This window comes from Euprymna scolopes, chromosome 1, assembly GCF_053919585.1.
Source record: "Euprymna scolopes isolate OS-2025 chromosome 1, ASM5391958v1, whole genome shotgun sequence".
Classification (NCBI taxonomy): Eukaryota; Metazoa; Mollusca; class Cephalopoda; order Sepiida; family Sepiolidae; genus Euprymna; species Euprymna scolopes.
Window position 1 is genome coordinate 183,648,953 of NC_136482.1, and position 17,329 is coordinate 183,666,281.

General features: G+C 35.4%; 2 protein-coding genes across 4 annotated transcripts in view; one reads left to right on the top strand and one right to left on the bottom strand.

The window, feature by feature from the left end:
- The window catches only part of LOC145278056 (uncharacterized), a 41,663-nt gene extending 37,658 nt beyond the window's left edge, over positions 1-4,005 (bottom strand). Inside the window, exon 1 of the mRNA XM_080130300.1 lies at positions 3,849-4,005. Within this exon, the coding sequence (XP_079986426.1) occupies positions 3,849-3,948 (100 nt within the window). The 5' untranslated portion in view covers positions 3,949-4,005. The remainder of the gene's footprint in view (positions 1-3,848) is intronic.
- The window catches only part of LOC145278062 (meiotic nuclear division protein 1 homolog), a 42,545-nt gene continuing 28,075 nt past the window's right edge, over positions 2,860-17,329 (top strand). Inside the window, exon 1 of one of the 3 annotated variants that reach the window (XM_080130314.1) lies at positions 2,860-2,880. Coding sequence is in view for 1 of the 3 variants with exons in the window: in XM_080130305.1 (XP_079986431.1) it covers positions 4,278-4,280 (3 nt within the window). In the remaining 2 variants the exon portion in view is untranslated. Of the gene's footprint in view, positions 2,881-4,147; positions 4,281-5,675; positions 5,725-17,329 lie in introns of those variants that run through there. The other 2 variants (XM_080130305.1, XM_080130308.1) reach the window with 2 other exon arrangements.

Consider the following 17,329-nt stretch of genomic DNA (forward strand, 5'->3'; position numbering starts at 1 on the left):
CATCAATAAGGAGCATATACAAATTGACCATGTTTTCCAACAATAGTGGAAAATCCTCCAGATGATAGAGTGATAAACATGCTCCTTCATTGATTTTAAAATTTCTTGTCATGCCCACAAGGAGTGCTGGATGCATATCTCGCACTTTCAATTTGACCTCTGCCACACATTGCTTGAATGGAACAATAGTGGACCCGAAGTACACAAATGATTTCACATCTCCAAAACAGTAGTCTCCAGAGACCAGATAGAGAGGACTTTAATCTTGGAGATGTTGATGCACATACTCATGTGAAGAGCAGCCTCTTGCCAACATTACCTGGTCCCCAGTTGACTCCAACAAGATGATATCAATATGATATCCCGGCTTATGCCGGCACGTTGGAAACTGTAATTTAGCTGGCATGTTGGTTAATACAAAGAGTTGAACGAGTTGTCATATGTCAAATCTGTAGTTGAGGTTGACGGTGACACCTGAAAGGTCAATTGGTTTGTGTGAACAAAACCATGGAAAGAAAGAAAGAAATGTTTCCGCTTGCATGCAAGTAATTTAGCTTCTGATTTGGGGCTAAACAGATGTGTTGAGTCTAGTTTTCGATTTTGGGTGAAGCAGACGTGTCGGGTCAGATGTGAAAATGTGTTGAAGAAAAAGAAAACAAAAAAAATAAAAATAAAGAATAAAGAAAGAAGAAGTGAGCCAACAACGCTCTGGCTCCCCCTCCCCATTCACTCGTAGATGAATAAAGTTATCTATGCCAGAAAATTGATGTTATGTTTTCGTCTGAGATATTCCTTGCAGCATCGACCAGTGACAGGAAGAATCGGATCCCAAAGAGAAGATAACAGAAAAAAAAGTATAATGAACTTTATTTGCATACACACATGCACACACACACACACACACACACACACACTAGAGGTAATACAACCACATACATAGACATGTAATAATAAGACACACATATTAATAATAATACAGTAGAACCCCGGGATACGTTGGCCCTAGGATACGTTTTTTCAGGTTACGATGTGAAATATGATATTTTCCTAGACTCTGGTTATGGTATTTGTCCCGCCTTACGGCGTTATTTATAATGTTATTTGATTATATACATGCGTATTATATACCGTACTGTATTTTGTTACTAATTTTTAATGCCGTATCCCAGGATATGGCTGTAATATTAATAATGAGACTTAACAAAAGACAAAATGCTCCTTCCCCCATAACATAACAGTTAGCATATATTAGATAATAGCCAGGTGAAAGCAGATAATTATCTATCTATCTATATAATTATCTATCTAGTGGAGTAAACAACAGAGAATTTGAATCTTGGTATGTTTTGACAGGTGTCAAACTTTGTTGACCGGTCAGTTGCACCAGAAGTATGCAAGCAGGGACCGGACGTGACATGTCAAGTGTTCCAGTTTGAGTATGCTGAGTTAAGCTTAGTTGAGTTGGAGCCTAGACGCTGAACAAACAAGATAGGTTAAGAGGGTCTCCCCATGAGGGAGGTAATGGTCTCAAAATGGAGTCAGAGAACACACAAGCCAAAGATTGTCGGTCACTCCATTTCTGCAGACGAGATGCCTGGGAATGAATAAAACATAACACCCATCGTCTTTGGTCCATGTCTTGAAGCGTCTTCATTACAGCAGGTTCCAGCTCCCCAAAGGACAGTTGGCGAATCCCCCAGAAGCGGCCAACAACAGACAGGTATGTCGTCATGTGTATGTGTATTATATGTGGACATCTATGCACACTCAAAGCACTGGTCGAGTTGCAGGCTGTTGAGATAGACATTTGGGACACAACGATGACGGCCTGTTATATATCAAACAACTTAAATATGCATACATATGTAGCCTGTTAGATAGCACACCATTTGATAGGAATGCAACATACGTCGATTTGGTGTCAACGCAACACATAGGTTTGATTTCACACACACTCATCTCCTGCCCAACTACCATCTAGGCATAGTTTCGAAAAGCATGATCAACAATGTTGATGGTGTAGTTTAATAGAGAAGAGAATAACACACATCCCTATTGAACGCTGGTTTTCACCGTTACAGTTGTGTTGACGGTCAACACTGTTGACCTGACCTGCAATCAGTTGTTGATAATTTCTCTTTGCTTTCGATTATCTTGAATGGACTATTATATTGAACCAGTTGCGTTCAAAAACCTGATTGAGTTTATAAAGAGAGAGAGAGAGAGAGATTCTTAAAAGAAAGAGGTTATACACTTGATTTAATTTTTTCTAATTTCATTTTCCATGCCCCGGGCAATGCTGAGTACTTCTGCTAATAGAAAGGAAAGACCCCCATCGCTAATTTAATTCAAATCAAATATATCGGCATCCTAAAGCATTAGATTCTGGTTAAAAACTAGAAACATTCATTGAAGTTTTGGTATATATATATATATATATATATATATATATATATATATATATTCACTAGTAACATGTAGTCAGATCTTTATTTAATTTCCATGAGATTTAATTAAAACAAAAGATGGTACTTCTGCAATTTATGAACCGTGCTATTCCTTTTTTTTTTTTTTTTTTTTTAAGGATAGGATTTTTATGATAGATTCAATTATTTACGGTATCTTTTGCTTATTAAATTGTTAGGTAAGTACAGATTAGTTAACAGATACCCCCACCCACCCCGTATGTTAAAAATGGATTTCTAGATGATGTTATTATTTCAGCACGACCCGTAAACTGAAAAGATATCCAAAAGATTACCAAAATAGCATTAACAATTTGCTGCAATCGGATATAGTTAAGAATTTAAAGTAACGGCTGTTTTAGTAAAAGTTATTTCTTTCGAGATGAAGTCACAAGATATCTAATAAAGTAAAGAGGTAGGTGCTACTGCTGCTACTAGTGTACTGTACTGATATTGGAGTGTTTGTTTTTTTAATTTAACAGTTTTAAGGCAACAAGTTAGTCGTTTAATATTGTTGAAATCTGTCACCTTTACCATCCATAAATAAATAAATAAAATCAGACAAAGACGTAACCTCCTTTATATTTTTACATTTTCAACGTGACGGGATGAAGAATTTAGGGCTATCTCATTTAAAATCTTGAAAACAAGATGTCTTATTTTCAGACTTTAAATAAATTTTGAAGAATAAAAAATATTGAAATTTAACTGGATGTTAACTTGATCTCATTCATTATTGGAAAATACATTTAGCAAAAAATATGTGGCATATTTCTTTTATTTATTTTATTTTTTTTTACGATGGCGAAACAAGTTGTTCGCCATAGTTTGTCACGTAAGAAAAAAAAAAAAAAAACATCTCCAAGAAAACCACATCTGTTTTATTTTGTTGGAGGTATTCTTGCAAATTGACTAAAAATAAGATTTAAACTAGTTTAATTTTCCAAGAACTTTGATTTAGGCACCATCCTTGTCATTGTTAAAGCGAGAAAACCAACAATTATTATTAAAAAGCAGAAACAATCCTTAACGAACCTGGTGCCTCCCCCCCCCTAATTCCTCGTGCCAATATGGCTACTACCACTACTACTATGGCACATGCAACAGACGACTTTGACCTTTTATTCACGTCTCAAAACAACCAGAAACAATATGATTTTTTTTAACTTCAAATTAAAATGAAATAAAACAAAGACAACAATTAAAACGTTAAATCAAAAATATTTCAAATCGTTATCGCTGAGAGAATAAGCTGGTACAGTGCACAGTGGTACTGGTACAGCTACAGTGACACCACGGTGGTCTGATCAGACATTTTATACTGTTCAATGGTTTTTAAGAGTTTGATGCACAATGATGAAGAAAGAACGAATGTCTTCCTACCTATTTCATCTTCCCTTCTACGATGTCGGAGTTGATCAACCCGGCCGCAGTTTGCACCGCGGCGAGGATGTATCCGAAAGCGGTCCCTCTTGGACGACATCAGCTACGACGACTGTAGAGACGACGCAGTTACCTCCCCCTGATTCACCTCAGTCCTACCGATACGGGAATACCTGTTGTTTATAAAAATGTTACTTATTTCCATTTTTCTTGCTTTTCTCTTGTTTTTTCAATATTTTAGTAATACATTTCTATTTTGAAATCGTTTTAAAATTATTATCTGCTAACAGAAAAAAGTATATGTAATTTTTTCTGACATTTGCTGATTGTGTGTAGTGAACAGGGTAAAGTTTACTTAGTGGAGGCAATTTTGAAAACAATTCCTCTTCAGTTTCAGCCGACGAATACCTTGTTGATAATTTAAACAAGATGGTTTGTAAAAGTTTATTTACAAATAATGTTTGTTGTTACGACAATTTAGTTATCGCAAGGAGTAATATAAGTTAGATTCTTTAACACTAATAAGATTGATTAAAACTAATATACACAAAAAATATATAATTATTTTATAACTATTAATCAGCATTTTCGTATCAAATTATTACTATATCTGGGTTTGTTTTACTGTACACATAGATTTGAAAACGTTGTCAAAAAACAAATATATAACAAATAAATGTTATCAAAGGCAAGATAAGTTACTTTTCTCCCCAGCTGGATAATTTTTTAGTGTTTTTATTTAATGTAACATGTTTATTCAGCTCGACAAAAATACAGTGTTTACCGATGATGTGTTGGAAAATTCAAAATGGCGCCGAACTCTGACTGAACACTGTAAGTTTTGGAAAATGAGTTAAAAATAAAAAGTATACAAAATACTGTTAGAAACTAGCGCAATACATGTTACCGTGACATACGCTGACATATATTCGGTGAGTTTTTAACAGTATATGGTATAGTTTTTTTTTATTTTAACTCATTTTCACAAACTTACCGTGTTCAGCAGAGAGTTCGGCGCCATTTTAAATTTTCCAATACATCGGTAAACACTGGACGTTTTTCGAGCTGAATAAGCATTTACGAATATCACATTTAAATTTGGGGCAAACAAGTAGTTTTCTGGGTAGCAGAGAAGCCAACAAATAACTAGACGAAAAATAAATATATACAAGAAATAAATGTTACCGTAGCCAATAAAAGTTAATTTTATACCTATTTGGTTTTCAAGTAGTTTTTATTGCTCTTTATTTAATCTCAAAAATTCGGTTTTTCCGAGCGGATTTGGGGGTGGGGGTGGCGGCATTTTCTTCTTTGCCTAGTTTTGAATTTTTGGGGTGTTTTTACGAGAGTTACCAGCGTAGTATAAACACCCCACTCTCCCCATGTTAAGAACAACATTCGAGGATGGGGGCGTTTATTCTGAAAGCCGTTCTTAACATGGGTAGGTTGGGGTGTTTATACTACGCTGGGCAGTGCCCAGCCTGGGCACCCTTTTAACAGAAAAAAAAGATACTCATGCAGAGAGTGATCCGTGCTGAAATAATAGCGTTATTATTTTAAAAAAGCCATTCTTAACATGAGGAGGGGAGGGTGTTTTGTACCTATTCTGTACTTTAACCTTAAAATTGAATAAAAAAAACAACATAAAACTAATTAAACGTGGAAATATGATTTAAAAAATAGCGCAGATCACTCTCTGCTTGGCACAAAAAAAAACTCAAAGCACCGGTAAACCTTGAATTCAAAACGAGGCTTGTTTTTTCCAAAGATGCCGCCATTTTTTTTTTTTTTTTTTTTGAGTCGGAAAAACTGAATTTCGGAGATTAAATAAAGAGCTATAAAACAGCTTGAAAACCAAAACAAATGAGCCAGATAGGTATAAAATTATCTTTTCTTGACTACGGTAACGATTCCCTCCCTGATTTTCCTTTGCGGACAGACGCCACACTAGAGGATTTGAAAATCGCCCCCTGTTAGGTACATGGTATCATAAAAAAAACCTAGACACCTCAAAAGCATGTAGATCTGATCTCATCCCGGCTGTGCTATTAAAAAAATGCTCTGCTGAGGTTGCTCCAGTTCTCTCGACACTTTACAATAAATGCCTTAACGAATCTTGCTTTCGCGACTGCTGGAAAACTGCTTCTGTGATACCAGTCTTCAAGAATACTGGTGAAAAAACTGACCCACTAAATTATCGCCCCATTAGCCTCCTCCTGCTTTTCGCTAAAATATTTGAGTTCTTAGTAAATCAAGCCCTAGTCCAACACCTAACAGCTACTAAACTCCTGACTGACAAACGATATGGATTTAGGCAAGCCCATTCAACAGCAGATATCTTAACGTCTCTGAACGTATATACCGTTCACTGGACAAAACAGGGGAAGGTAGAGCGGTAGCCCTTGAGATATCTAAAGTTTTTGACAGGGTATGGCACGATGGTCGTCTAAGGAAAATTAGATCATATGGTATCACTGGAAGAATACATAATGTAATTAAATCCTTCTTAAGTAAGAGAAAATTCCAAGCTGTCCTCGACGGCCGTACATCTAAACAGTATGATATAAATGCGGGAGTGCCTCAGGGGTCTATCCTTGAACCTTTATTATTTCTGATATTCATAAATGACCTCCCTGATAAAATTGTTTCTGAGATGGGTATATTTGCCGATGACACCACTCTCTATAACAGGCATGAGGGGAAAACAGATGAACACATATCTAAGGACATGGCAGAAACACTAGAAGATGACCTCCAATCTGTAGTGGAATGGGGACAAAAATGGATGGTCACATTCAATGCTGCTAAGACTAAGCTTGTTTCCTTCAATAACTACAAGAAACCTTCTCTACCACCAATAGCAATGGCCAAGAACACATTACCTGAAAGTACTTCTTTTAAACTCCTTGACCTAACGTTTACAGGGAATATGAACTGGAATAGATACATTGAGAGCATTGCCAAGACTGCTGCAAAGAATTTGTCTCTCTCTACCGTGCTAGAAAACTACTTACGCCTGAAAGTATCCTGTACCTCTATAAGGCCACCATTCGCCCATGTATGGAGTACTGTTGTCACATCTGGGCTGGTGCATCTGCTGCTTGTCTCTCACTCCTGGACAGTGTTCAAAAGAGAGTCGCTAACCTGATAGGTCCTGAACTGTCATCTCGGCTTCAGCCTCTGTCCCATCGATGAAATGTTGCATCCCTCTGTCTGTTCTACAAATACTTTAATGGTGAATGCTCTGACGAACTGAAAGCACTTGTACCTTCTCGACATGACTACCCCCGATAAACCTGACAAGCAACTAAGTCCCACCCCTTTACAGTAGAGATCCTTAGATGTAAGAAAGCCCAACTGCTTTCCCAACTGTACTGATATGCAGAAGTTGAAGTGTAATGTGAACAAACATCTTGCTACTCAACTCCCTTCATAATGCCCCTGCAAATTATGTCCCCGATAGTAGTCCCCTACTTCAAAGTGGCACTGTGCCTTGTTTGGGGTGAAAATTGATTTAAAAAAAAAATTTTTTTTTTCATTGTAGTCGTTTGTTGGCTTCTCTGCCAAATACCTGTTTTCTAGATATTAATACCTTTATTATCCGAGTTAATCCCTTATGTTTTCACTGGCGGCCATGTTTTTCCAAACTGAACAAGTACTAATGTGCATGCGTGTTACAAAACACCCTCTTCCAATGTTAGGAATGGCGACCGCCACTGACATTCATTAAGTAATACATTGGAAAAAAAAATGTTTTAGAAAACTACTTGTCTGACCCCAAATTTGAATGTGATATTCGTTTTCAGCATATCCAAAAACTTTTAAAAGTCATCAATTTAAAGGCTGAGTTGCCTTTTAAGTAAAAATGGTGCAAATGTACTTATTGAACCATGCTATTTTTAAATAGTATTTTCAAGTTGTTTTTAGTTTTACTCATATTTTCCTCAAACAAGGCACATTGCTACCGAGATGTAAGTGGCTATTATGAATTAGTGACCGACCATACTTACAGGAGCACTAAGTAGGGAGTTGATGAACAAGGTGTCTGTTCACATTACATTTAAATTTCTGCATGTTAATAAAGTCAGGGAAGCAGGAAACAAAGGTAATTCCAAAGTCTATCAGTTCTAGGGAAGAAATTATCAGAATAGAAGGTTCTCCGTCCATGTGCTCTATAGTGAAGGAGTGTGATTTTGCTGCTTGTTGGGTTAGTCGGAAGTATTTACACTGAGGTGGAGCATGTAAGGTTATCCAGAATTCAATTTAATTAAGAAAACAAAAATAGAGAAAACTCTTTATGATGTACATACCCGTCACGGAACAAAAATGTCATATTCCAAAAATCACATAAATTAATAAAGCAGATTTTTAATATAGAAAGTCAGTTTTGTTTTTGATTTTTAGTGATTTTAATCTCGATAGTTCAAAGTGAGTTGTCTCCCTCTTATTTAGTAAACATGGTGGGACAAAGTATGGCTCATTTCCTTATAAAATTTGATTTTCTTAGTTAAAAAAACGCTTGATCAATTTACGTAGTTTTTGGAATCTGACATTTTCAACCATGACGGATGCACACATCATAGAAATATTTTGTATTTTCGTTTTTTTTATTTTAGTTGAATTCTGGACTTGCACTGCATATTTCATTAAAGTACTTGTAAAACAAGCACAAGGATGCAACATTCTATGCACGGGTGAATGGTGTCTTTCTAGAGGTATAAAAAACTGATACGGTTGAGTATTCTGCTAGAGCAATAAAGAGGGCCCACTTTATTTGCAGCAGCATTGGCAATGTCTTCTATATATTCGTTTCAATTCATGTCACCTGTGATTGTTGGGTCGAGAAGTTTGAATGACAAACTCAACTAGAGTCTTAATCCTTTAAACCCTGACCCAATTAAGCAATAATTATCCAAAAAGACAATAGGTGATTATCAAAATTATTTGATAATGTATTATTAGAAGGCTGAAATATCGTCCATGTTGTCTTTTTACCTATGTTGCTAAGGCCGATATATCGGCTGTGCAAGGTTGGAAGGGTTAAATACGAGATCAGTAATGTAGGGAAAGTTCAGTCACCTGACCCCCCCCCCCATCCCCTCTGAGGGAAAAATAAAAATTGCCTCAATCTCCTTCACTGATCGAAAAGATGAAGTGGATTATGAAGTACTAAATGCCATTTTGTTTATGTCATTAAAATCTTTTTTCAGATAACAATATATGAAAGAAAAAAGGGAGGGCAGATGAACGAGTAGTAAAAATAGTAACTAGACCCAGAAAGTAAATTAAGTTCAATTTTTATTAAAAGAATTAATGCTTTCTGAAAAATTAAAAAAAAAAAAATTTTAGAGTGAGGGATAAGTTTAACATAAATTTAACATAAAATGATTTCCACTTTCTGACCAGATAGCATTTGAATGACATGTAATCATTTTTCTGATGTTTGTTAAATTTTGCTTTTTAACCCCCGCCCTATAACATCCAAAATTATATTCTGAAAAACATGACAGCAAGAATTAAGAAATAAGAAAGAGTTGGGAGATGTTTTTTTTTTTCAAAAGAATTTTTGTGTGAAAAACTCTCGTTCTTTGAATTTATTGGCTCTAGCCATACCCTTGCCCCCCCCCCAGAAACAATGCCCAAATGACTCCTAAATGCACTAGTTTACCCATGCAACAGAAACTGGTGAATAAACATACTTGTTCCCTCACCCCCAACTTTAATCATGCTAGTCTATAGGAGACCCTAACTCTTAAACAGCGAGGATTATTGTCTTTTGTATTGTTTGCTGAAGTTAGCAAACATGTAACCTCGTTTTTTGTTATTTGTATTGTCTGTTTTGGGAATAGTTAGAATAGTAGAAACTGACTATGTAATGACTAAAATTCTCTTGGTCTTTATTCATTACAAGTACTTTTAAATATTTTTATCTAAAATGTTTTTTGGTGCTCATGTTTTTGAACAAGTACATGACAGGTAAAAACACTATTACGTACTTCTGCATCATGTCGAAATTAGTATAAATTTTAAAAATTCCAAAAATGATGCAGTAGAAAATGTACAAGATGTATTTTTCAGAAAAAAATCAAAAAGACTAGCAGTCTCATATTTTTTATTTGTTCAATGGCAGATTTCAAGGAAAGCAAGGGAGATAAGTCGGTTTGTCATACAGAATTGGTTGCACAACTCTTCCATATTAAAACATACAATGAAACTCGATAATTCTATTTTTACTTGTAATTATTTTTCTACAGGATCATTTTTCGTAATATTTGGAATTTATGCTGATTTTGACATGACACGTAGTAAATACATAGTGTTTTTACCTGAACTGGTATTGTTCGAAAACCTGGTATACTGCACACAAGCACTTGTTCTTTTTAAATGTGTTATTTTCTAGTTTCTTTTTGATAAAATTGTATTTTGTCAACAATAACTATTTTTTTAATAAACAAAACTAATACACATTTTTTACTAACTTTTCAGCATAGATCACAAAAAAATATAGGCTGAGAATTTATTTCCCATGACTTTTTTGTTAACTGCCCTAAAAAGCTAGAATGGTTCAGGAATGGGAAATTATTTTACATTAAATTTATTTGCAAAACTAATACCCCATTCTAAAATTTGAAATTGTTTTTTTGTTGTTTTTTCTTTTATTTTCTTCTTTCCTCCAAGTTTTTCAGGGTGTTCACAATTAATGAGTAGAATATTTTAAGGGGACGGGCTAACAAGGAATATTAATCAATAACTTTTGCTGCCAAGTTTTTCAAAGGTTTATATATATAATCATCTAAAAAATTGGAGAATATCGGGGGGGGGGGGGTTATAGCTTAAGGTTCATATGTACAAATTTATTATAGATATTTAATTAAAAAATCCTGGTCAAGATTCATGGTGTGCTACATAACCCATAGTCACAATGAAGTTCCAGAAGTTGTATTATTGCTTATAAAGTTACCCTGTCATTACCCCTGGAGAGGTACAGTCTGTGGCGTCTAGTACCTGGATTTAAATTATTTATTTATTTTTTTTGTCTGAGTGATTTTCCACGTCTGAAGAAAAAGAAAAAAAGATGGCAATTTTGTTTTTGTTCTTTTTTTGGTCTAAATTGAATGCCATTTCTTGATCCTGATAAGCAAGCAAACAATCAAATAATTAAAAGGAAGAAAATTACCATGTACAAATTGAAGTATGCAGTCATTCGTCGTGCATTCTAGAGAAACATTACTCACAGTTGTTGGTGAGGTCAAAGTTGCTTTTTTCAAAGGATACTTTTTCCTTGACATTATTGGAATTTTTTTTTTACAGATCCATTTTACTTTTTTAGATTTTAGTTTATTAAAAGTCTAAGATTTTTAAAAAAATTGGAATAATATGTTGCAGCCATTTTGTAAATGAGCTACTATAAAGAAACATGTGTCAGATTCCTGTTTGTTTATTTTTTTATGGAAATCGCTCCAGACAATGCATGATGCCACTTAATGTAATAAGCTAATAAAAAAAAAATACTTCAAGATCAAAAACTAGTGTGAGATGGAGAAATTTTGACCCAGAAAACAGCAATTCTTCACCCTCGGTCAGAAACATCGCTCATGGAATGTGAAAATTAAAGGACAAAATAAGGGAAGAGAGAGTTGGGAGAAGAAAACAACTTTCTACTAGGGGTACCAATTAATCGGCAGGTAATTGGCCACTTTGACGATTAATCAGTAATCGGCTGATTAATTACTTTTCCCTTTCCTATTAAATTTAAACTATTTTATCACTGCCTAGTGACTCATCAGATAGCTTTGACACATAAAAATAGTAACTGCTAATTTAACTTAACAGTTATCAAGTGTCTGGCTGCTATTATGGCTTTTTGTCTTTATCAAATAAAATTACAAAATGCAAAGTACAATATTAATACAATATCTGAATAAGTTAAATGACAACTAGCAAAATATACTCCTTCCGATCACATACTTTTGTGAGGTTGGCAAGATATGATGAATAAGCATAATATACTGATCCCTCAGAAAGGAGATAATGACTGTAAAAATCGTATCATTAGGAATGAACACTACTCACTCCCAAAAGGAGAAGTTAATGCCTCAGATGATGACAACAGAAAATCTGTCTAGTTATGGTTGGTTCGTTGTTTTTGTTTTACGGCATATCAACTCTTTTCAGGTTATTTAATGCCGAATCCAGTGATTTTTGCAGAAAAAGTTTTTAATAGAATATATTTTTTTAAGTCGATTTCTATTTAACCCATAGTTGGGACCCTAACAGGTATTACCACTCCGGGTCAGAGTGAACCTGGGAGCAATGGCAATTAAGGCCCGCAAGCTGGGGCCTCACCATCAGATATAGTTTAAGGTCATATCCAGGACCGTCTAGTTATGCAATAATTGTAAAAGTATATGTCCTGTAAAGAAACTAATAATCACATCTGTGATAGCAAAAGATTTTGTAAAGCAGTCCAATTACATTCTGGTTAATGAGCATGAATTCCTGCACAAGCTTGTGGTGCCATTAAGCAATCTGTAAACCGTTCTGATAATACAAATCCATGTCCGTAATCTGTTTTGATCAGTTTTAATGTGTAGAGGTAAAATTAAAAGAATTATTGAAGCCTTTAAACTGTTGAATCGAAAGATATATTTCTGGAAAAGCCTATAATCAATCAGTAGCATGGCGCTTAAGCTGCATGTAAGAAATTGTTTAGAAGAAAAAGAATAAAACGAATGAGAAAGGAAAAGAAAAAGAAGACACAGAAGATGAGGAAGAAGAGAAGGAGAAAAAGAATACAAAGTCAAAGACAAAGGAGACACAGAAAAAGAAGACATTTAAAAAGAAGAAGAAGAAGAAGAAGAAGAAAGCACTGGAAAAGTAGATGAAGAAGATAGGTAAAAAGAAGGATAAGAAGAAAAAAGATGAAGTTGAAGAATCTGAAGAAGAAGAAAACTCTGAAAAAGAAGCAAAATGATAATAAGAATTCAAAGTTGAAGACGAAGAAGATGGCAAAAAAGAAAACAAAGATGGTATAAAATGAAGGAGAAAAATACACGTAAAAATGAAGACAGAGAAAAAAGAAGTAAATGATAGTAAATAATAAGAGGAAGAAAATTGATGCTGAAAAAGAAGGATACTCTTGCATAATTCTCGTGATTTCCCGTCAAGCCCAGATTGGGCGAGACCAGCAATCATCAGTGACAGCCAAGCATTGTTCAAATGTTGAAACGCTAATTCGACTTTAAAAAGTTATTTAAAAAAAATTTTTTTATGTTTTTAGTAATTTTTTATTTTATGATTAGTTATTTTAAATGATTTATTTAATTTGAATTTTTTTTTTGTACTTCAATTTCTGGGAGTTTGCTTAGCCAATGAAAAAGCGATATGTAAATGAAAGCAGACAATATTCGAATTGGAAGAAATCGACTGAACCCCAAAAAAAGCTGACAAACAACTATATTTTCAGACTCACCAAACAGAAAAATGACAGGCAAGGAAATAAATCTGTGCATGCTAGAAAAACAAATGGAAACGCCGATGAGACAATCTCATATTGTCAGAAAAAGAAATTGCTTTCCCAAAGAATGAGGTGCACCATTGTAAACACAAATGTTTACTAAAAAAAAGATTGTGCGTAAAGGATGTCTTCTCTTGGCGGTGTACCAATGGACAATGTAGACAATGGGTATCATTGCGCACAGAATCGTTAATGTTCTGAGAGAAATTTGTCAGAAGTATTTCCTGAGGAATCCCCGGCAGATAGGAGGCCCAGGGCACACTGTAGAAATCAATGAATCTCTATTCAACCGAAGAAAACATAACATAGGGAGAATCCTTGAACCGCTCTGGGTCAAAACAGTGTAACAAGCAAGAATGCAGGACCAGCCGGGACCCGGGAGCTTCTGGGTACATATTTACTTGAATTTATGTGGAGACAAAAATTTGGAAATGATCCTTTTGTCTTCATCATAAATCACATTTCCAAAAGCTACCCGGTTGGGGGGGGGGGCTTTTTCCATTTCCTCTATCCCATCACCTCCCTCTTTGCTGTTGACGGCTGATCAACAGTCGACCGAAGTAAAAGAAATATCCTCATCTCAAGAAAGTTCTTCCGCCGGCAATGAAGAACCGTTAAAAAAATAAAAAAAATATCACTATTTCTTGAAAAAAAAACAAAAAAACATGTTTTTCTATTTTTGTGTAATCCCCCCCCCCAAAAAAAAACAACCTGACTGAACAAAAAGTCTTGAAAATGAAATAAAAAAACAAGAAAAAATATGGTTAAAGAAAAACAAAAAAAATTGTACTTACACCTTACATTTATACAGGTAAACAAACAACCTTTTCTTGAAGATAACAATATTTACATAACTTGCTGTTGATAAATATTTTGAAAAAATAAATAAATAAATACTAAAATAAATTAAATAAATATATTTGCTTTTTTCAAAGTAGGTTTTGTGTTATTTTTTGATAATTAGCATTTGTATTTTTTTTCGTTTTTTTTTTTTTTTTTTTTTTGCTTTTTTCCTTAGTCTGCGTCTGTTATGCCGCTTGGCTGACGCCGATGATTGCCGGTCTCGCCCGATCTGGGCTTGATGGGAAATCACAAGAATTCAAGTCAAATTATGCAAGAGTACCAAAAGAAGTAGTAAGAAATACCAGTGAAATAATCGGCCAGTTATAAACAATATGTTTGTTTACCAACTGCCATAAGGAAGGAATAATTATAGGCTATATGCAATTTTATGTATTAATTGTAAAACAGATGATATACGTGGATTTAAGGTGAAATATAGCCGGAACAATTAAGGGAGAACATGTTAAAACAATAATGTCTGTATTTTATGTTGTGATTAAAGGTTTTGTTTTGATTAATGTGTCCAGCAGTGATAACTGAGAAAGGCTTTTTCTGTGTTCGAAAATAGTTTTCTCTTAACCGAAGAATGACTGGTTATAATGCTAAGCTGTTTCCTCGAGTGCTATTTTGTCATTTTGCTGAACTTAGAATTGAAAGAGAGCGTTCCGTATTCTGTAATGTTATGCCAATGTAATATGTATGGAATTAATGTATTTAGTAAGTGGAATAATTACCCGGTGTCTTGCAGCTATGTATTACTTTTAATAAAAGAACTGGTGATTTAGTGTTTTGTAAGAGGATTAAAAATATAGAGGGCCAATATTTGCTACTACCATTATGAGATTACATTGGTGAGAGAGTAAGTCAAGGAGAAAATATCACTTTTATGGAAAGATGAGGAAATGTGTGTATTTTTGTACGTAAACACGTTGTAGTAAGAGTTTGGAATAGTGAGTGCGGAAGATTTGCATAGGAATTGCCTCGTTGGGTTCCTAGAGTGTCGAAAGTTGCAATGGGAAAAATCGTTATCATTTTATTATATTAGAAGATAGAGGAAGAAGATAGAAGATTAGAAGAGGTATTCTGCACAACTACTTGTCCAGCACCCCCTCACTCATCCACCCTAACTGAAACTTTTAAATAAAATAAAATGAAACGACAGCTCAAGCAAAAGTTACGTTTAAACCAGGACCAAACTCAAAGAAAACCAACCTGCCTCCTCCCTTGAGGCTTGCATTTACTAATATCCGCGGGCTTAGAACTAACTTAGATGATGTTGAGTCATTTCTCCTTGTAAACACCCCGGATATCTTAGCATTAAGTGAAACTAACCTTCACTCCTCCATTCCCTCTAACCACTTTAACATGCCTGGTTATCTCCCACTCTACCGTAAGGACTCGGACAGACATATGCATGGACTTGGAGTCTATATTCGAAACACCCTCCCTCTAACTAGAGAAATAAAACTAGAATCAGAGGGCCAGGCCTTTATGTGCTTCAGACTAAATATGCAACACAATATTAGCTACTTGTATTTTCTCTACCGCTCTCCCTCAACCCAAGACTGTACCCTAATAAACAAAGTCTCAGACAGCATAGATATAGCACTCTCCCTCGATACTAGCACACAAATACATGTATTTGGTGACTTCAATGTCCACCACAGTAACTGGCTAGGATTCTCAAATCACACAGACGTAGCTGGTAGCGCAACACATAGCTTCTCTATATCTCATTCCCTATCTCAATTGGTTACATTTCCGACACGTTTCCCAGACCAGCATGATCAACATGCCTCACTTCTAGATCTCTTTCTGACAACGGTTCCCAATGACTGTACAACAAATGCCCACAGCCCACTCGGGAATGCTGATCACGCTGTGATAATGGTAGAAATCAGCCTAAATTCTCGCCCTAAAACTGAAGACCCACTACTCAAAACAACGAGGTATTACAAAAAGGCTGATTGGGAAGCCATCAGGGAGCTCATCAGAGATGCCCCATGGCAAAATATCTTTACTCTTCCAGCGGAACAGTGTGCAAATGAGACAACTGAATGGTTCAAAACTGCTATTGAAGCACATGTTCCCGCACGGAAATACTATAGCAAGCCCCACTCCCCCCAATGGTTTACTTCTGCTTGTGCAGCTGCCATTTGTCAAAGGCAGCATGCGTTCCGCAGATTCAACCGACATAAGTCCAGCTCAAATAAACAGAAGTTTATAGAAGCTAGAAATAATTGTAAGAGAGTGATAGACACAGCTAAGTCAGATTACTCTGAAACCACCAGAAAGCGCATCGAAGCACAGAAATTAGGAACCCGGGATTTTTGGAAAATCTACAACAGCGTAGTTAATAATGGACAGTCAATTATTCCCCCACTAACAAACAATCATGAGATTGCTTGCACGGCAACTGACAAGGCTAATCTGCTTGCCAGTCGGTTTGCCTCAAACTCCACACTGAACTCGGTACACCACTCACTCCCTGATTTTCCTCTGCGAACAGACGCCACACTTGACGATTTGAAAATCACCCCTTCTCAGGTACATGCTATTATAAAAAACCTAGACACCTCAAAAGCATGTGGACCAGATCTCATCCCGGCTGTGCTATTAAAAAAATGCTCTGCCGAGGTTGCTCCAGTTCTGTCCAAACTTTACAATAAATGCCTTAACGAATCTTGTTTTCCCGACTGCTGGAAAACCGCCTCTGTGGTACCAGTCTTCAAGAATTCTGGTGAAAGAACTGACCCACTAAATTATCGCCCCATTAGCCTCCTCCCGCTTTTCGCCAAAATATTTGAGTCCTTAGTTAATCAAGTCCTAGTCCAACACCTAACAGCTGCTAAACTCCTGACTGACAAACAATATGGATTTAGGCAAGCCCGTTCAACAACAGATATCTTAACTGTAGAATAATATGTTGCAGCCATTTTATAAATGAGCTACTATAAAGAAACATGTGTCAGATTCCTGTTTGTTTATTTTTTTATGGAAATCGCTCCAGACAATGCATGATGTCACTTAATGTAATAAGCTAATAAAAAAAAATACTTCAAAATCAAAAACTAGTGTGAGATGGAGAAATTTTTCTCATGTTTTTATTTAAACATCTGCG